This window comes from Andrographis paniculata, unplaced genomic scaffold, assembly GCF_009805555.1.
Source record: "Andrographis paniculata isolate CXL003 unplaced genomic scaffold, ASM980555v1 Contig83END, whole genome shotgun sequence".
Classification (NCBI taxonomy): domain Eukaryota; kingdom Viridiplantae; phylum Streptophyta; class Magnoliopsida; order Lamiales; family Acanthaceae; genus Andrographis; species Andrographis paniculata.
The window spans coordinates 3,644,006-3,666,273 of record NW_026137621.1 but is presented as its reverse complement, the minus strand read 5'-3'; the positions used below and the strand labels follow the sequence as shown (position 1 = coordinate 3,666,273).

The window sequence follows — 22,268 nt, the reverse complement described above, 5'->3', positions numbered from 1 at the left end:
TTATTATTATATATTAGAAATTACTTTTGATAATATTTATTTTCAATATTTAAAAAAAAAAAAAAAAAAAAAAACTAATGATTTTTTTATAAGTTAGAATTTTTAATATTTAAAATTTATATTTAAAATACAATCAAACAAATTCAACTATATTATGTTTATTTATATGAAAGTGTGTATATATATATTTTTTAATTTTGTTTTAATTTTTAGTTTAAATAGTAGTTTAAATTTAATATTATGTTAAAGAATATTAAAATAAAATAATAGAAGATTTGAAAAAAAATAAATTGTCAGCTTAACTTCTCGAATCGAACAACATAATGTCGTCACAACAGATGATCTTCGTATTTAAAAATCCGCAAGACTGTAAGAGACGAGGAAAAGGCTTGCGAAGGCGCCATCTCTATCGGAAAATCGATCTATTCTCAGAAGGCTATGCACTTCTTCACAATTCCATATCCACAAACTTTCATTCGACTGTTGGATAGATTAGTAATCGCGGGAGATCTTCGCCGATGCATTGTCCTAATCCCTTACACATATCCAATCCTAGACGTCGGATATCTTGCGCCAACATAGTAACATCCTCGTCGTTCCTCCTCAAATTGAAGTCATATTTCGATTAGTCGAGCTGATTGTAACTTCTGAAGTCCCACAATTGGTACGGCCTATCGAATCCTACCGTGACGTGGTATGCTAAACACGGCTTACTTCTAATCAACCGGTTATAGTCGCAAGTGTCTTTAACTCGCCCTCGAAGCTCCTCCAAATGCTTAAGTTACAGTATATCTTCTGCCTGTGCATATTTGTTGTTCAGAAAATAATTAGATACTCAAAACTTACATTATTATTCATAACGAAGATAGAATATATAAATAGGCATAACATACAGTCTTATAGATTCAAATCTAAATAATCTAATCAGATAAGACCACATCTCAATCTAAATATACTAAGGGGTTGTTTGGTTCATGGACTTTTTTTGTGGGATTGAGATTTCACAAACATGATTTATATGTGATAGGATTTATTATATTTAGGATTTGCAATCATATTTGGTTAGTAAAATTATGTGGATTTATATTTCTCACGTTTTGTTTGTTTTTTATATGAGCGGAAGAATTTGGATTTTTTATATTCTAAATGACATAATAGTCCCCCCTATGAATTTTATTTATTTTGATAAATTAAACATCTAATTTATAATAAATATAAATTGAAAATGTATTAATAATTTTATAGGGTTTACAATAGGTTATCGTAAACTCGAAACCCGACTCGAACCCGACCTATTTATTTGAAGTTGAGTCCAATTATTTGAGTATTAGATCTTGATCCGGGTCAAATTATGGGTATTTTAATCGGGTCCGAATCAGGTCCAAATCGGGTCTAGGGTCTAAGCGGACTATACCCGCACCCAGATTCGATTTATAATATTAATAATATATCGACTATACATATGAAAAAATAATTTCTAACAATATAATTATATTAAAAATATTTTTTTAATTTTAATTTATTTATTATTTTATTATAATATTTTTTTTCTAAAATACATAAATAATATATATTGGGTCGGTACATACGTAATTTTAAATTAAAATTTAAGAATCGTAAAAAGAATTGAATTTGTTAGATCCATCGGATTTTACCGGGTATAGTTTCGGTCGGATCTGGTATAATCAGATCCAATTTGGATCTAAAGTCTAACAATATATATATTCGGGACGGATCTCAGTTCCGGCTGAATCCGACTTATTGTCATTCTGATAATTTTATAATTTAAATAAAATTTATAATAAATAACAATTTAAAACAATGAATTTATTAATTTATTTAAATAATATTTTACCATAAAAAATAATAGTATTAATTTAATTTAATATATAATTCAAATAAAAATTAATTTTAAAATTATTTAATTTAATTTTATATAAAGATATTTATAATATATAATATATATATTTTTTTTATATAAGGATATAAAAGTAAAACTTAAAATCCCATGGAATGGGATTTAAAAGTAACAGGGGATACCCCATTACTAATAAATCCCTCATTTGTAGGATTTTAGACCATGTTTTTAAATCCCATCATTTTAAATTCCATCATTTTTTTTTTTGAACCAAACATGGATTTCATGGGATTTTAAAATCCAAATTCCATGAAATCCTATCAAATCCTTGAAACAAATAGCCCATAAGGGTATGTTTGTTTGGGGGATTTCTCCATATTTTCACTAAATATCAAAATTTTTCTTCAAAAAATATTAAACCAAGCACCTATCTTTCATTTCTTATACTACATCCGTGTACGGCTCTAAATGTCTCACTTACTTTTTAGTGTTGATCTTTGAATATTAATTATTATATCAAAAAAGACTAGTACAAATTAAGAAAAAATTACAAAAATACTTTCATTGGCGTTTTATAATACTAATAGAAGAAAATTTATACAAAAAATTATACAAATATAAAAATACTTTTAATATTAAATACAATGACGCAACACCTATTTATATCACATCGTACAACTATTTTATTTCAAAATTTTTACTATTTAAATGCAACCCAAAATCCAAACCTCCAAACAAACACACCCTAAGGGTGTGTTTGTTTGGAGGTTTGGATTTTGGGTTGCATTTAAATAGTAAAAATTTTGAATTTGAATAGTTGTATGATGTGATATAAATAGGGTTTGATGTGATGTTTTGAATGTAAAATTGATTTTAAGTATAATATAAAAAATGAAAAATAGGTGTTTGATGTGATGTTTTTGGGGGGAAAAATTGGATGAATAGTAGAAATCCTCCAAAATCCTTCAAACAAACACACCCTAAGTGTAAAACTAAATATCTAAAATATCTTAAAGATACTAAAAATAAATGATCTTACAGTTTGGAATATGCATTTGGAGCCTGTTGAGGTGATGTTAAAGATACTCTCTACTCCCCCATCGAATGAAAGGTTGCAGGAGAGAATGGTGTGAGGGGTGTCCCAGCTCCAACTTCTCCCACCATTTCTTCTCAAACTCCATTAAATGAATAGCTCCGAGGGCTGCTGGAGGCGCTTCGTATGGCTGTCCGAAAACCAAAGAAAACTTGTGCAATGCTCGGCATTCATACAATGTAATATCACGAATCGAGCAGCAGCAGACCGTCGTCGAATAGCAGATGCTCTTCAAATTCGGTAGATTTTGAAGATATAGACACTCTAGTTTGGGAAGGCAGACCATAGATGCTTCTCCTAATTGCAGCTTCATTTCAAATATCTCTTCGATCATTTCACAATCGTCAATTGTGAGAATTCTCAGCTTCTGGAGATGCAAAGCTGGTAGCCCAAGCTTCTTCATCTTGCGGCACCTATGAATATGCAGGTCGTCAAGTGCTGTGAAAAAGCCATGTGATGAGATGGATGCCGATTGTTCGATCCTTGAAAGGCACTCTACTTCATCACAATCTCCCATTTCCAAGCTTTCTATTGATACGGGACTATTGAAAACCAATTTGAGAACTTCCACGAAACACTTGCTCAATCCTTGACACTCGATCAATCGTAGATATTGGACTTGGATGTCTCCGGCCAGTATAGTCGCGTCTTTATCCTTACTCGAATCAAAGTTATAATCATGGAACTCCAAATGATTATAAGCCCACAACTCTGCAATATTATTCCTATCCGATCCTATAAAGATGGAGTAAGCTAAAGCTGACCTGTTTCTCATCAACAGATTATAATCATCGACATCTTTCAATGTCCCTCGAAACTCCTCCAAATGCTTCAACTCCATTAGTTCTCCAACTGGAGCATATATCTTATGAGGAAGATAAAGGCATTGAAGATACCTGAACTTCGATACCAAACAGCTTGGTAACATTTTCAAGCTGTCGGTGTGACTAAACGACAAAAAATTGAGATTGAATAATTCTTCCATCCCTCTAGGCACTTCCTGTATTGCAGTCTTTGTGAGATCCAACTCCCTCAAATTCTCGAGTTTTCCCAAGTAGGGTAAATATTCAAGATCATAACAACCTGCAAGGATCAACCCTTTGAGGCTTTTAATGTCTGAGAAAGAATCCGGTAGCTTCTTGATTCTAGTCGAGGACAAATCAAGGATGAAGAGGCTGCACATTTGAAAGAAGAACGAATCCGGTATGAAGTTCAAGGGATAATTATGCGCCAAAAGTAAAGTCGACAACTTGGGATAGTTTGGAGACAATCCATCCGGTATTGTTCCTATGTCATTATGCATGAAAGACATCTTCTCAATGTCATTGCCCCATTCTTCTTCGATTGAAATATCCTTCAAGGAGTGGTGCCCGGCTATTACCACAGTCTTACCTTCCGCGATCTTTAACGCCATAGCTCTCACTAAATCATGCATCTTCACCCTCTTGGAATCGACTCTTTCTAATAAACAGACATCCACTAGTCTATTGACTATGGCACGACCTTGGATAAACAGTTGTTTCCTACTATCTCTTTTGTCCATAAACTCTTCAAGAATAAAGTATCGGATCAAACTCTCTTCCTTTATCTCCCAATCTTCTGGATAAAAGGAACAATATAGGAAACAATTTTGAAGCTTTGAATATCCTTTCTTCTTAATTCCTTTACATCGATCCAATCGGTCAAAGCTGTATTTGAGAACTTTAAACACATATTCTTCCATGTCGTCTTGCCCCATGATGGATGCCCTTAATTCTGCCAATGCATCACTCCATACATGAACCTCAGTCTCACCCTTCATGCTTCCTGCAATGGTGATGACACCTAGAGGCAAACCATCGCATACTTTCACCATACACTTGGCAATTTCTTGGACTTCTGAAGTTAGATTCACATATCGTCCAAGTGTATCTTTGAATAAGATCCATGCTTCATTTTCTTGCAGCGTCTCCACCTTCATTATTTTGTTACAATCAAATTGATCACAAACTTTCTTTGAGCGAGTAGTTATCATTATTTTACATCCATCCACAGAGAGCGGATCTCCTAACTTTTTCAAATCAATATGCTTCCAAACATCATCAAAGATAATTACAAGATTGTTTAATTTGGATAGCATTGCATTCAATCGTGATGCTCTTTTCGATTCATTCCTCCCATCCAAGAGATCACGACCTATGGATTTGGCTATTTCATCTTGCAGCATCGAAATTGTAAACTCTTGAGAAACTGTGATCCATACAACATGCTCACCACTTTGTTCTTGGAGACGATTATTTATATGCTTGGCAAGTGTTGTTTTACCGACACCCCCCATGCCGTAAATCCCAATGCTTGACACCCCATCAGACGACAAGAAACTCCAAATTGTTTCCAAATTTTTCTTAAATTGCTCACCTACCAACTCCCCAATTTGAAACTTGTCTCCCATGATTTTGCAATCATCGAGTACAAGCTCCCCAAAATGCTGTCTTTGCTCAACCAGATCGCGCACTCTTGCTTCTAGTTTTGCTGCTCGACCTCCACCAAATAATTGTGTCACAAAGCCTTCCATTCGCATTTCACTTTCCAACATACCAAGCTCATTGTCAATCAATTGAACTTGTTCTAACCAATCGCCAACTTCTCGTTTCCTTTTCTTTTTTCCAGATTGCTCATCCCTCTTGATTGCATCTTCGACATCAGATGCTTTAGCACGCAGTAACCTCATGTTAGTTTGCAGAGATTCGAAAGTGGCTTCGTCTCTTTCGCCTAATGCAATATCCACCAACTTCTCTGCTAACTTAGACAAAAATGTTTCCCCCAACTTAAACAGCAATGACTTCATCTTATCCTTCACACTGTCTGCCTAAAACATATGCACATATGCATAGCATAAATCATCAAAATTTGTATAATCTTAGAGCATAATAAGAATAGTTTGATCAGTTTGAACTAAAATATATTCAGCAAATTAAGGAAGAGTACTCTAACTACTTTGATCAGTTGCTTTTTCTTGAAAGATTATCAAATACTCTTAACCAATCCATTCACATAAATCAAAAGCTTTAAAGTTAGATGCTACGTACAATCAAACCTACTTTTCACACACACATAATATATATGTATATTTATATATATATATATATATAGTGAGTGAGAGAGAGAGAGAATTATCTGGAACAAGGCATAGGAAGAGCAGATTGAAAAATAAATAAATTAATTAAACATGCTGCTGAGTTGAACAAATTCCAAGAACAGTATATAAAATAGGGAAAGAGCTCTCAATGACATCAGAAACAAAGAAGAAGGAATTAAGGTTGATTAGGAGGATGATCACCTCAAATGGAAATGTAGAAGACCGATCGGAACTCGAATCTAGCGGAGATATGCTGAACTGCAAAATACAATTTCGAATGTGGAAATGAAGGATGAGATCTGAAAGAGAAAAACAGTCAACACCCAATAATGAAGAAAGAAAACAAATGTTAAGAAGGCAAGGCTCACAACTCAAGTCAAAGCCTTCACACTATGATGAAGTGTTTTAGTTATGACTTTTGAAAAAAGATTGAAAATGTTGAGAGTATATTTTACTTGTATCAAATTATGATGCAAATAATATAAACTATTATCTGTATATCAGTATATGTTTCAGATTTGGTGTTGCCCATCTGTTATAGCAAAATATATTATGTATGCATATCAAAAATATCAAGTTGAGGATGAGAAAATGTGCATTAGGAGATACATTTGTTCCTATGCATATGCATTTCAACTCTAATAATACTAATAAAGTTTAAATTTAATATTTACTATATGTATATACATAGAAGATTAAAGAGAAAAATAAAATCACAAACACACACCAACCCTGTTGGTTAAGAGACATTTGAGACTGAAAGCTGAAAAGAGTTGATGGCTTGCAACATTTTTACCGAGCCGAGCCGAACCACATTTTAGAGCTAACAAAAGCTGAAGATCAAACGATAAATGACCTTAGTTTGGTCCACAATATTCGCCGTAACCACAGGACTGACTCTGCATTCCGAGACACACAATATAAGTGAAGCCCCCAGTAAAACACTATGTCTAAGCTCCCCAACTATGTAGCCAAGTGCCAACTTCCCTCCATTTTATTCGCACTTCTCTTCCCAAACGGCGAATTCAAAACCAATTCAAATTGAAGTACTGCAGGCATTTTCCTTGAGAATTCATTTCATACACCATTTTACAAAGGAGAGTGATCGCGGACATTAAGATCAAGTGAACTTTCATCCTGGAAAATTGAAGGTAAACATTTTCGTTTAATTTGACTATACAGACAAATACAAGTCTCATACTACAAAAGCATGAAAAGATCCTTACAGACAAAAGCTTTCTGATATTAGAGGTCCTGAGCTCCATAGAACTGCAACCACTACAACCTGACATAGAAATTTGTAACCAATAAATCTTCTGCAAGATATAACATTAATACCTCTTGTATAAGTATTATTATCATGAAGAGCAGGTTTACTTTCTTAAAAAGGAGTGAACAACATCTTTACTTCCAATGGAGAAGTCCACATTCCTTTATTTGCTACAACTCCTACCATTTTATTTTATTACATTCAACATGCTCGATACCACTGTTGTCATGGCGTCGCCATGGCGGGCGCCATGGCATCCTGGCGCTTTTTGGGGAGCGCCAGGACTCCTCGCCTCGCCATATTAAACAAAGTGACTTGGGTCGGCCTTAGCAAGGCAATGGCGATGCCTCAACAACGCCATGGCAATGCCATGGCACTAGGCAGGCTAGCCAAGAGCCTTGTAGATCTCCAGCCTAGCCCCCAAACTGCATCGACCTCAACCCGTAAATCTTGAACCCGATTCAATCTAACTTGTTACCCTCTCTCTCCCCCGCTCTCCTCTACTCTTTCCGGTTTTAACCATGGTTGTCCATTGTGTACAACCGCTTCATTCCATAGCGTACAACCGCTCTCCTTTACTCTCTCTTACTCAGGGGTTATTTTTTTTTTTCAAATACTATTATAGTATTATTATTTAGTGCATTACATTATTATCTATTATTTATTTTACAGTTACTATTTTTAATTTGTAAATCATCATTTAATTTTATGTGTTAGTTATTTTGTATTTTCTTAATATGTTACTATAAAATTAATTATAAACATTAATTTTATATAAGATATAATATGTACATATAAGTTTTATACACTTACGCCGTGATCGCCATATTGTCGCCATGGCGGTCCACAGGCGTCTCGCCATAAAGGGCGCTGTGACAACCTTGCTCGATACAATCAATGAATCAAATACTAGTGAAGGAAACTTGTCTCAATTAAGATAAAACTTCTCAATTAAGATAAAACTTGTAAAAGAATACATTATTGTCCAAGAAATTGAAACTAACTAAAGATAGTGAGCACACTGCATATATATATATATATGAATAGATCTTTACTTCCAAAGGAGAAAGGGTCATTAGCTTCATCTTCTTCCACAATGGTGAAAGTATAAATTTACCTTTAAAATGTAGTAAAAAGATAGCTTAAAAAAGTATTGCAACTCATTTTGATTATTATGAACGGAAAAACTATTATAAGTGAGCCCTTAATATATACTCCCTCCTGCAAAAAGTGTGCTCAAAACTTTTGAACACGAAGATTTAGAGAAATAGTATTTTAATGGTATTTTTGTACTTTTTTAGGAGTATGCAAATATGGAATTTTTATTGGGTTAGTAATGAATTTTTAGATTAAAATAAATTGAGTGTAAAAAATATGTAAGCTCTATCAGTGTCAATGGTATAAATATGTGGAAAGTAACAGGTAGAAATTTAAAGAATGATTGAAATTTTTTAAGTAAATACGATATGAGTACATTTTTGTACAGAGAGAGAGAGAGGATTTAGCATCTTGGAGGAAATATTTTTTGGATAATTGAAAAAATAAATCATGTATTTTCAATAAAAGTATAACTGAAAATAAACGCAAAAAAATTATTTAACCTTAAAATAAATGATCTTACACAGCTTGGAGTTTGAAGCTTCAGTTTGTTCATGTGATTCCACCTGATCATGGCTTCATCTCCATTTAATGAATGGTTGCAGGAGAGAATGGTGAGAGGGATGCCCCAGCTCCAACTTCTCCCACCATTCCTTCTCACTATTCAATAATTCAATTTCATCAAGAGCTGTTGGTGGAGGCATATCATCATCATCATCTGGCTGTCCGAAAACCAAAAAAAACTTCTGCAATGCTTGGCAATTTTGCAACCTGATACAATAAGTCGAACTGCAGACTGTTCTTGTGTGGAAGATGCTCTTCAATTTTGGTAGATTAAGAAGACATAGATACCCAAGTTTGGGGAGGCAGTCCACAGATGCTTCTCTGAATTCTCCTCCTTCGCCGGTGCCTAATTGCCTCATTTCAAATATCTCTTCTATCATTTCACATTTAACAATTGTGAGATATTTCAGGTTCTGGAGATGCAAAACCGGTAGCCCAAGCTTCTTGATCTTGTTGCAACTATCAATCCACAACGTGCATAGTGACGAAAAAAGGATGTGTGATGAGATGGATGCTGATGAAGATGCCAATTGTTCGATCCTTGAAAGGCACTCTATTTCTTCACAATTCCAAATTTTCAGGCTTTTTGTTGATGTGGGATTATTGAAAACCAGTTTGAGATCTTCCACTAAGCACTTGCTCAACCCCTTACACTTCATCAGGTGTAGATATTCGACGTCTCCGGCCAGTATAGTCACATCTTTGTCCTTACTTGAATGAAAGTCATAATCATTGAACTCCAAGCGATTATACTCCCACCAGTCTGCATTCTTATTACTGTCAGATCCTATAGCAATGGAGTAAGCTAAACCTGACCTGTTTCTCATCAACAAATTATAATCATCGACATCTTTCAATGTCCCTCGAAACTCCTCCAAATGCTTCAACTCATGTATTTCTTCCACTGGAGCATATTTATCAGATGGAAGATAGAGACATTGAAGGTGTGTAAACTTTGATACCAAGCAGCGTGGTAACATCTTCAAGTGGTGTTTTCCAATAAATGACAAAAAATTGATATTGAATAATTCTTCCATCCCTTGAGGAACTTGTTGTATTCCACTGAATGAGAGATCCAACTCCCTCAAATTCTTGAGTTTTCCCAAATAGGGTAGACATTCGAGTTTAGAACAATGTCTAAGGATCAACGCTTTGAGGCTTTTCATGTCTGAGAAAGAATCTGGTAACTTCTTGATTCTAGTCCAGGACAAATCAAGAATGAATAGACTGCACATATGCAAAAAGAATGAGCTTGGGATAAAATCCACGGGATTATCCGCCAAATGTAATGTCGTCAACTTCGGACAGTTTGGAGACAGTTCATCCGGTATTGTTCCTATGCCATTAAGCATCAAAGATACCTTTTCAACGTCATTGCCCCATTTTTCTTCAGTCGGAATATCCTTCAAGGAGCGGTGCCCAGCTATAACTACAGTCTTACCTTCGGCGATCTTTAATGCCATAGCTCTCACTAAATCATGCATCTTTACTACTCCGGGATTTGCTCTTTCTAGTAAACAAACATTCACCAATCTGTCAAGTATGGTGCAACCATGGTTAAACAGTTCTTTCCGACTATCTCTTTTTTCCATAAACTCCTCTAGAATAAAATATCGGATCAAAAACTCTTCTGGTATCTCAAAATCTTCTGGATATAAGGAGCAATATAGGAAACATTGCTGAAACTTTGAATACCCTCTATTGTTTCCTTTGCATCGATTCAATCGGTCAAAGCTATATTTGAGAACTTTAAACACATATACTTCCATGTCTTCTTGCCCCATGATAGATGCCCTTAATTCTGCCAATGCATCACTCCATACATGGACCTCTGTCTCACCCTTCATGCTTCCTGCCATGGTGATGACACCTAGCGGCAAACCATCACATATTTTCACCATACACTTGGCAATTTCTTCAATTTCTGAAGTTAGATTCACATCTCGACCAAGTGTATCTTTGAATAAGATCCACGCTTCATTTTCTTGCAATGTCTCCACCTTCATTATTTTTTTGCAATCAAATTGATCACACACTTTCTTTGAGCGAGTGGTTATCATTATTCTACATCCATTTACAGATAGTGGATCTCCCAATTTTTTCAAATCAATATACCTCCAAACATCATCTAATACAAAAACAAACTTCTGATTTTTGGACAGCACACTATTCAGTCGCGATGCTCTTTTATCTTCATCCCTTTCATCTAAGAGATCGTGGCCTATGGATCTGGCTATTTCATCTTGCAACATTGAGATAGTAAACTCTTGAGAGACCGTGATCCATACAACTCGTTCCCCACTTTGTTCTTGGAGACGATTATTTACATGTTTGGCAAGTGTTGTTTTCCCAACACCTCCCATGCCATAAATCCCAATGCTCGGCACCCCATCAGATGACAAGAAACTCCAAATTGTTTCCAAATTTTTTTTGAATTGCTCACCAACTAACTCCCCAATTCGAAACTTGTCTCCCTTAATGTCGCAATCATCAACTACAAGCGCACCAAAATGCTGTCTTTGCTCAACCAGCTCGCGCACTCTTGCTTCTAGTTTTGCTGCTCGACCCCCACCAATGAATTGCGTCACAAAGCCTTCCACTCGCACTTCATTTTCCAACATACCAAGTTCATTGTCAATTGATTGAACTTGTTCTAACCAATCGCCAACTTCTCTTTTCCTTTTCTTTTTACCAGATTGCTCATCCTTCTTGATTGCATCTTCGACATCAGATGCTTTAGCACGCAGTAACCTCATGTTAGCTTGCAGAGAATCGAAAGTGGCCTCGTCTTTTTTGCTGAGCACAATATCCACCAACTTCTCTGCTAACTTAGACAAAAATGTCTCCCCCAACTTATACACAAACTCCATCTTATCCTCTACACTTCCTGTGGCAGATTTGAACTAAAATATCAGATGTTTCTTTCTTGAAACGTGACTAAAATATTATGAGAAATAACATCTTCATTACATAATCAATTTAAAGTAAATGTTAATTACAATTAAAACTACCTGCATGGATATATACATATATGTAATATCTATACACACGCATGTGAACGAGACATAGGAAGAGTGAATTGATAAATAAATTAAACATGCTAAGTTCAACAAAATCAAAACATAATATACAAAGAACAAAAAGGTTGAGTTAGACCATTATCACCTGGGCTCAAATCAAAATCAAGGAGAGGTTGCACTGCAAAATACAATTTATAACCCGGAAATGTTGAATGAGATCTGAAAGGGAAAAGGCAGCAAGCAGCAAACCCAATAATAATAATAATGGAGAAACAGAAACAAATGTCTTGACTTGTAAGTCAAAGTTTTTGTGTGGCTCTCATTCATTGCAACGAAGAGATAGTAGTGTGTCTGCACAGGAATCCAATGCGCAAACATGAACCAAACATTGTAAATATTTGAAATTTCGAATTGAAAGTAAGTAACATCGGTGTGTTAATGTAGACGTGAGAATTTAGGTAAAGTATAATTAGTAAGTAATTAAGAAGTATATTAGTAAAAAAAAATTGTTATTTAGTAAAAATAATTATAGATTAAGATTAAGATAAGTAAATAATTTAATTAAAATAAAAAAAATTATAAGATTTAAAATGTGATTAAAGTGCATAATCATATTTTCAAAAATAGTAAATAACAAGTTACGTGGGACGGACGAAAATAGAAAATAGGGACAAATTATGTGGGACGGAAGGAGTAATATTTACAGGTAATTAGGTCTGGTTTAGGTTTTTTTTTTTTTTCTTTCTTTCTTTTTATGATCGTGAGAATCCGCTATCGCTACCTCAGAGTATACACACTAGGGTAAAGGGTGAAAGCTACTGCACTTTAGTAATAATTAATTTTAAGTTAGAACACCAAATCTCTTTTTAACACAAATATTTAATCTTATAGAAATTTAAGCTTTTTTGCTATTTTTATATTTCAATTCTTGACATTACTATTATAGTAATTTTTTCAAAATATCACATCAAGTATAGTTTTGTGATTGATGATTTGGGCAAACAAAAAAAATAAAATCAAGTAAATAGAGTTAAAAATACAATTCACTAGGAACACCTTGTGCAATAATCACATAAAAACCTTAAAAGACATTAGATGAAAAAGGGGAAGAATAAAGTTGTGTTTGGTACAAAAAATTATACAGAATATTACTTTTTTATAAGATGATAGAATATAATATACTCTCTCCGTCCACAAACTAATGTCCTACGGCTTTCCTATATGGGACGTCCATCAACCATTGTTCTATTTTCTTTTTTTAAATACAAATTTTATAATTTTACCCTTCATTCATTTATTACTTTTAATCTCTACCATACAATTAAGGGCAAATTTGTCAATTTGAGATTTTAACGGTAAAACTTTTGAATTTGAACAATTACATGATTTGATATTTATAGATATTGAGGTGAAATTTTGAATGTAAAATTAATTTTTAATATAATTAAAAAATAAAAATAGATATTTGATTTGATATTTTCGAATGAAAAAAAAAAAAAAAAAAAATCAATGAAGAGTAAAAATTTTAACAAATCCTCCAAATAAACACCCTATATATATTGGGAATCCTATTGAAAAAAATAATTAGAAAAACAATTCTATTTTTAAATATGCATTTAATGCTACTATGCAATAAATGATAAAACTATTTTTTCACCTAAAGTTCAAAATATTACATCAAAAATCTAAATTCATTAGAAACATCACAACCAACAATAATTTTTGTTTAAACCATTATATCAAAACTTAATTTCAATTAAAAAAATTTCCTATCTAAAACTCAAATAAACACCACATATTATAGTCACACAAACCTTGAGCTCTAATTTAATTTTAAATGATCTTTTGGTCTAAAAATTTGATTTATAAGAACATGCATTTATTAATTACATATATAATCTTTCTACAAATATAATCAAATGTAGTGATGTTCTAACAATCACACCATCCTATTCATACCAAAAGGGCATTCAAGCTTCATAAAATCTATCCAAAAAAGCTATCAATACAAATAAATAATACAAGCGGCAACAAGGCTTAAAATTATAGAGGTGAGATCTATAAATCTTCAGCACAATTTACTGTATTTCACACAAATTCTCCTATTTCAACTTCAACTGCTTCATATATGCTTGGTTAATCTTAACTCATACCCAACTTAATCCAAAAACAAATTAAATTAAATTAAATTACACATGTATAAAATTAACCACAAAGCATACTGATTATCTATAAATATTGTTAAATACTTACAAACTACTTAAATTTTCCTTTACATATTACATATACACATCACGACATCAAAAGCTTAAATTTACAAGAATAATTTCGCCAAATATATATTCAACAATATCAAATAGGAGGTTAAACGACCAGCTTTATATTCAATAATAAATAATTGAAGCTATAAAATCAGCCAATACTACGATCATTATCTTATATACACGAAATCTAATGATTTGGTAGCAATTAAGTGACAATGCATTTCAGCATTGAACTCGAGCTTTGATAACATCTGCTATTCATACTCTATCCACAGAGACCATATTCTTGCTATGCCAAAGGACAAAACCCGGCACATACTTAAATCTAACTTCACAGACAATCATAAATTTTTATTACGGTCTATTATTCATAGCTAATGCATGTAGGTTCGTTCTTTTAGAGTTTATTTTTATATTTGAACATCTATCTTTTCCAGAAACACTCCACCCAAAATGTCAATACCCACAACAACCGTCCCCGGAGCATCATCCCAAGATTGTCCCAACAATTTCAGTAGCATATTGTTGAGGCACCAAGAGGGTTCTGTTTTGGACGATGAAACACTCCCCAGAGGTAGTACTTTCCTTGCCAGTCTGCAAGACAATATTGAAAGTAAATAATGCTGAGTCTCAAACATTAGATAAGCTCTGTCAACAAATGATCGACATTAAAAAAGGATTTTAGATACATTGGTGGATGGAGAAAAGAGAATGTAAGCAGTATTCGAAAGTAAAAATAGAAATTCCAATATTTTTCAGCCATATTGAAATAATATACAATTCTTGCAACCAAATTATTTTGTCAAGTAGAGAACCAAGATAGCACTAATTCATAGAATGTAAAGATTCAGACACCATATTAATCGGAAAACTAGTCATTTATTATAAACCAGAATCTGTAGATTATTTCTGACGAAAGACATTCTGGCTCTATGAAACAAGAATGGAACTTGAAGTTATGAATTTGAAAGTGGAAATGTGTCGCCAAAAATTGATAGTGCATTGTCCTAAGGATATATAAAACTCACATTGACAATCGACAGGCAGAAGTTTGGAAGTGAAAACAAGAAGCTCTATTTCACCAATCTGTTTCCTCAATGCCAAGTTCTCCTCGTTTATGATTTCCAGAAACGAGACAAAATCAGTGCACCTATAAGTGCAATCAGTGTCCAAAAACTCATCAAACAAGTTAAATAGGAAGTGCTTTCTTAAGCTCCTGAACAGAAAAGGGAGACACACCTCTCTGCATCACGTGAAAAGAAATAAAGTCCAATGTCTCTTGTATCTGGAAAATACCACTTGAAAAAGTAGACCCAGAACTTTTTGCAAGAAACCAATTCAAATTGAAGTACTGCAGGCATTTTCTTCGAGAATTCATGCACCATTTTACGAACTCGGGAAGGAGAATGAGCACGGACATGAAGATTCAGTTCCCGGTTTCTAAAATTATGGATGCTGAAGGTTCCTCTAGAAAATGAAGGTGAACTATGTATTATAATGTGATGTAAATAACTTGATAGATATTTAGATTAATATTAATGGTTATTATTTAAGGATCGGTGTTGAAGATGATGCGGGTTTCGCTGTTTCGAGGCAGTCCCTACCCATTCCATTCACTCAATGGTGGGAATGGGTAGGGTGTGCTTCGAGACAACGAAACCAGCATCGTCATCACCATAACTAATATTAACATATTCCACATAAGAATCATGGAATAATATGTGAACCAAAATTAATTTTGGCAGTAATAATATTACACATTGATCATAGCATATCAACAAATAACTCTTTTCCTGCTTAACTTCAAGGACCAAAGTGATAATATAATATAAATAACTTTACAACTTGCAGTGTCAAATATGTCTCCTTGCATTATCCCACTCCTTAGGAGTGCATAATGATAAAGTAAAGAATGTACAATGGTAAACATTGGTGGATTTACCGGGGAAGAAGGTTTCATTTATTTTGGGAAAGGTCAAAACAGGAAAGACTAAATACATCTGTCCTGAAGAAGTAATTCTACTCTCATCAGGAGCCAATAAATCTCAGCCCATTTTAAAGCTTACTCCCCACTACCGCCCTTTCTGGTACCGATTTTGAAGTATGAGAAATCTCTTATTATGGTCCATAACTCATTCTATTCCTTTTGGAAATACCTACATTGGCCTAAGAAAAAAAAAAAGATGTAAGATTGAAGCTGTAGAACTGTTAAAAACTAATCATGATGCTATGGTGATACGAGGTTAAACAATATTAAGGTTTATGCTAGATAAGGAGAGAACTGAATTCACTTAGGTTTGATCATGGCACGATTGTTTTTTTCTTTTTGAACACACACACACCCGGGTTCAAACCCGAGACACAAGCCTCCCTAAGAGAGGATGCCCCCGCTTGGCAATAGCCAATTTCTCGATCATGGAACGAGGTTAATGACTCAATAGTACGGTTTTGCCACAATTCAGTAGCGAGAATCAGTTGATTAGTACATCAATAAATTTATGCAGCTAGCAACATAAGGACGATGGAGGGATGAGAAAATCCTACCGAAATCATGTGAATTCTCATCCTAGAGAAGGACGGGAGAAACTAGTAAATAGAAGGTACTTCAAATTTCTTTAAATTTTGACTGTTTCTAATAACTATACAGACAAGTAGAAGTCTCATATTACAAAAGATGCTTACAGCCATGAGGCACCCAAAGCAGGTGTGTATGCATGTGTGTCGTGATCAGACAAAAGATTTCTGTTCAGATGTCTGATACTAGAGGTCCTGAGCTCCATAGTTTTGCAACCATTACCACCTGAAATAGATATTTTTAACCAATAAAAGTTCTGCAAGATATTTCATTTAATACCTCCTGAATTAAATATTAGGATTACGATGCTTCTCAGAGAGATTCGTAGGAAAAATTTTCTGGTTTGTCAATCACAGTGTATCATGAAGAGCAGGTACTTTCTTTAAAAAGTTCTTCTAATGCACCTCTTAAATTTACATATATACCTCAAAACTTTCATACTCCAAATAAAGCATGAATGTGCAGAACAGGATGTCAAATTGAAGGTCAAGAAGAGATTTCTACCATTTCTCCAGAAAGCAGAGAAACACAAATGCGGAAAAAAGTACCGATCTCATGTATCATATGCATAAATTCAATGCAAAAAACAAAAAAAAAAAACAAATCAATCACCTGAAAGTTTATCGGCTTTTTCCTGTTTAGAGGTCTCCAGATTATCAGACCTTTGAGTGTTGAATCTCTCATTGGGTCTTGAATGAGAAGTGCCCTGGAATAAGAATATAGTCATTCAATTATAGGCCCTAATAAGAGATCTCTCATATTTCGTAATCCCTGCTAAAAAAGGCTTTAGTGGAAGTAACCTTTAAAATGGGCAGAGAGTTATCGGCTCCTGGTGAGAGTGGCGTTGCTTCTTCAGGACAGACGTATTTAGTCTTTCCTGACGTGACCTTTCCCAAAGCAAATGAAACCTTCTTCCTCTGTAAATCCACCAATGTTTTCCTTTGTACATTCTTTACTTTATCATTATGCACTTCTAAGGGGTGAGATAATTTTGAAATGCAAGGTAGTTGTTCAGTCATAGGAGACGCTAGAGATAACACTTTAGATCTAGATTCACAGTCCTCACAAATCCAATCATCATGTTCCAGAAGAAGAGTTTTCATGCAATACCTGATATTAGTTGCTGTGATTAATAGAATTACAATAGGGGGAAAGTGCAAAATAAATAAATTGACATAATATTCAAGTATAGTAAGACAAGCATAGTTTCAAGCAAGGAATCATGTAATTATTTTAAAATATGGAACAAGAAGACAAGTGCTATAACATCTTTGCTTTCCTTTTCATTTATTGAATTAAAAAGACATGAACAGAAATGGATAACTAACAAGTGAGAATAGCATTAAGAAGGGGAGGAGCACACACAAAAGAACATTCACAGAGAGAGGGCTCACATGTGCTCACAACTACTCTTACAACGGCAGCAGAAGATTATGGCTTCTTTAACACCAATATCACCACAAATGTCGCAGCACACCATCTAATGCACATCACCAGCAGGATAATGTCTTATTAAATAAAATTAGATATAATAATAACAACTCGTGCAAAAAACACAGATTAATGTTGCCAGATGTTCCTTATCTACAAAACAGACTAAAGAGCCATAGCAATTGCACCACAGCATTAAATAATTTGAAAAAGAACTCTCAGGGGGCACAATCACAGAAAAACCTAAACTAATGAAACCTAGCAGAGGTCAAACAATTCAAGAGTGAATTCCAGTAGAAGAATAACCAACCAATAAGCTATGCACCATGCAACAATTCAAAGATAAATTCATATTAGTCTAAACTGCATTAACTATACAAAAACAAGAAGATATAAACATCTTCAAGCTTTTCTACCTAAGGATTTAAGCATGTATGCAATGAGATGCATAAGAACCATCTGAAGGTCAATTCTACACCAGTTGGCAGCAGCCCACCGGAGAAGTCTTCTTATGTCATATAAACACATGTATAGATGGCTGTGGGTGCGTGCGTGCGTGTGTGTGTGTGTATATATATATAGGTCTATTATGATGAGAAGTCATCATTCAATGCTATACATTGTGAATATGCAGCATAACAATTGTCGGTCAAGGCCAAAATGGTTTAACTCAACAATATAAAACCATCAATCATATACATTACGTTTCACTTTAACAAATCTCTTTAGTAGCCCAACTTGTTCAGGTGACTAATAATGCAAGACCATTATCAATCATCTCGATTATAATTAACTTGACCAAGATCTCAAATACCCTCAGCTGTTACAGATTCCATAAAATGCTTATTGGGACTGATAGGGTAAACCGAAGTCTTTCATATACAATCATACATAATAACAGAGCCATTATTTATATATGCAATCTTAATACAAGGTAATCAGATTTATCCCCATTTATTTCAATTATACTCTTGAGTTATTAAAACATTTTTAAATAGCCATTTGATCCAATAAAACTACAAGCGATTGCGCAAATTAGTTTCAAACAAGGTACACATGAAAGAACTCTTATATATACATATATATATATATATATATCAAGAACTCTTTAGATGATAAGCACGAGCATTCAACAACAGCAATTATCTACAGCCATCAAGAACCATATCTCAAGATACACTGTCGGGCATAATTTATTTAATCTATTTCGCAATCTTTAGAAAACCTCCTCCCCCAATTTACTATTTGCATTCAATCGGGTCAAAAAGAATCGAAAAACACGATTTACACCGCACGTACACAAATGCCATAAAGATCGCGAAGATCAAGAAACGGGAGTTGATTAAAAAACTAGTAAAAAACAAGCACATCCTTCCAAGAATTGCAAGATTCGCTACAAAACATAATTAATTAAATACTTCAAAAAGAACCCGTGGATATTAACACTAATTAAAAGTATAATAAAGCAAATCGACGTCATTTAATAAATAGCCAGTAGGGTTTAATAAGGGTTATCTTTCGCAGGTAGGTCACCATTGTTGTGGGGTCCGAGCCGCAAAAAAGCACTAGCTTATGTCGTTGCTTTCCGTAGCAAGCGCGGCCCTCAAAGTCCCGACATACAATCTACAGAAACATTTTGGCGCTCAGCGCTTTGGCTGCAATGGCGAAGTCGAGAAAGAGACGTCTCGTCTTGGCTTTGCTGCCATATGTTGTAGATGATATGATATTATATGAATGAAGATTTCTGCTGGTAAATGGGTTTATTAGTTAGTTATATACTAACAAATGCACGTAACACTCTTTTTATTTATGGCGTAAATTAATTTTTATTAATGTAAAGTTAAAAAAAAAAAAACATTTTAAATATTTTAAATAATTATTTAGAATAAAATAAATAAATAAATAATTGATCTATTATTTATTTTTATAGTTTTTAATTATTTAAATTATTTTATATTTTTTTTCTTTATAAAACTTTCTTCTTCAATCTGTTACTTTATTTTTGCAATAGATACGATGATAAAACAGTTGATCTACAGAATTTTATTCCAACCATAAACTTCAATCTTCACTTTAAGAAGTATATTACTATGTATTCCTCTTTTATATTATTTTATATGACTTTTTATATTTATAAATTACAAATCGACTTTAATTTTTTTTACAATATAACTCAAACATATATAATTACACATTATTTAAAAATATATATATATAATTATATATCACTTTTTGAAAAGTAAAATTATATATCATTTTTTTAAAAATAAAATTACTATATCACTTTCCGAAAACTAATATTATACATTATTTTTCAAAAAAAAATAAAATTACATATTATTTTTTAAAAAATAAAAATTACACAATATATCCAAAAAAAATAACAAAAATACACAAACATCACACAAATTTCACTCAATTGAGTGTTTCGTGCAAATTTTACATCAACACAATGGAGTTTCATACTGTAAATAAAACACATTGTGTTTTGCGCATTTTTAGTAAAATACAATGGGATGTTATATAATTTATGCATTACTACCTCCCTTTTGTAAGAAATGTATTGATTGTCTTTTGCGTTATTGTATTTAATTTTAAAAATATCTTATAATTTACCTCACAAATTTTATTTGTATTTGTATTATAAAAAAACTAATAGAGATATTTTGTCATTTTGTATTGCTTTGTATCATAAGATACTAATAGAGATATAATAATTAATATTCAAATATTTAGAAACAAAAACCTATGATACGAAATACTCCCTCCGTCCCATAAGTAAATATTCATTTGTTTTTTTGCACGTAATTTTATAAATATTAATATTATATTGGGATATAGTATGAATAAAGTAGAAATAACTCAAATAACTTTATTAGTATGTATGATATAAAGGTAATGACATTTGTGTAATATCTTGTAAGTTGTAAGGGTATTTGTAACGTTAGTTAGGTAGATAGTAAAATTACTAAAAATGAAAATGAATATTTTGTTATGAGACGAACTAAAATAGAAAAATAAATACTTTGTTATGGGACGGAAATAGTAGTATTTTAGTTTGAACTTTTTGATTTTTTAATTTCTTGTAATGAGTATTAGATTTTATTTTTGTTTACTTTTATAAAAATTGTTTTCTATTGTTTATAATTATTTTTAGAATCGCAATTGAAAATACTAAAATATAATATTATTAAAAAACTAAAATAATAATATTTTAATGTAAAAACAAGAATGTAAAAAAGATGGAATATTATAAAAGATTTATTAGTATATACTTCAAACATAAAATATTTATTTTTTTGTATTTGTTTATTAAGTGTTTGTTTATAAATTTATTTGACATTATGTACAAAAAAAAAATTATATTGATAATATATAATATTTTGTATTAAAAAATTGAATTTGTGAGTGAATAAAAAATATATATATCGTATCATATAAAAACAAATGACGAACAAATCCACTATTTTTATTATAAAACTAAATGCGTGTTTATTTTCTAGTTTTGTTTTGATTATTTAATAATAATTAGATATAATATTTTAAAAAATAATATATTAATATATTTCTATAAAATATCATAATTTCTTTAAAAAATAGAAAATTAAAAGTATTTTTATAATTATTTTTATCAATATATTCTATATTTAATTATTATTGATTGTTTTATGTCCAATCAATTAAAAAGTGTTCTTTTGATATTTTGGAAAATTTTGATAGTTTTGGTTGTTAGTTACGGAGACATGTGAAAATATTACTATAATTGTTTATATATTTTTCTTTTTTTAAAAAAAAAAAATATTATTATATTTTTATTTAAATATTTTGTAAATGTGAACAAACTGAAATTATATAGCAGGTCTAATATTTTTAATATGATGTAATTTATGATAGTAAAGAATAATACTTTTACCAAAATCTCTGCAAAATGAATTATTTTATTTTATTTTATTTTGAATCAATGCAAAAGCTTTTAA

The 22,268-nt window shown here is 32.4% G+C and overlaps 2 protein-coding genes across 19 annotated transcripts; both read right to left on the bottom strand.

Moving 5' to 3' along the window:
- Nucleotides 1–292: 292 nt before the first annotated feature.
- On the bottom strand, nt 293–12,306 carry LOC127241651 (probable disease resistance protein At4g27220). 15 transcript variants are annotated; one of them, XM_051260797.1, is made up of 7 exons: nt 8,961–8,988; nt 8,153–8,209; nt 7,296–7,354; nt 6,801–7,206; nt 6,271–6,368; nt 2,898–5,799; nt 293–799 (listed from the first exon to the last, which is right to left on the bottom strand). In XM_051260797.1, exons 4-6 carry the CDS (start codon nt 6,817–6,819, stop codon nt 2,935–2,937), a joined length of 2,982 nt encoding a protein of 993 aa, XP_051116754.1. In that variant the 5' UTR covers nt 6,820–7,206; nt 7,296–7,354; nt 8,153–8,209; nt 8,961–8,988; the 3' UTR covers nt 293–799; nt 2,898–2,934. The 15 variants fall into 15 exon arrangements, 9 of the variants coding, with proteins under 9 accessions (XP_051116754.1, XP_051116753.1, XP_051116752.1 ...); XM_051260796.1 differs by having other exon boundaries at nt 8,153–8,219; nt 8,961–8,979; XM_051260795.1 differs by lacking the exon at nt 8,961–8,988 and having other exon boundaries at nt 8,153–8,954.
- Nucleotides 12,307–14,386: 2,080 nt separating this feature from the next.
- On the bottom strand, nt 14,387–20,005 carry LOC127241608 (uncharacterized). 4 transcript variants are annotated; one of them, XM_051260747.1, is made up of 8 exons: nt 19,825–20,005; nt 18,255–18,340; nt 17,661–17,970; nt 17,473–17,566; nt 16,968–17,085; nt 15,525–15,752; nt 15,314–15,435; nt 14,387–14,879 (listed from the first exon to the last, which is right to left on the bottom strand). In XM_051260747.1, the coding sequence occupies exons 1-8, from the start codon at nt 19,825–19,827 to the stop codon at nt 14,797–14,799; spliced, it is 1,044 nt and encodes a 347-aa protein (XP_051116704.1). In that variant the 5' UTR covers nt 19,828–20,005; the 3' UTR covers nt 14,387–14,796. The 4 variants fall into 4 exon arrangements, with proteins under 4 accessions (XP_051116704.1, XP_051116705.1, XP_051116706.1 ...); XM_051260748.1 differs by lacking the exon at nt 19,825–20,005 and adding an exon at nt 18,708–19,798; XM_051260749.1 differs by lacking the exon at nt 19,825–20,005 and adding an exon at nt 19,591–19,798.
- Nucleotides 20,006–22,268: the final 2,263 nt, after the last annotated feature.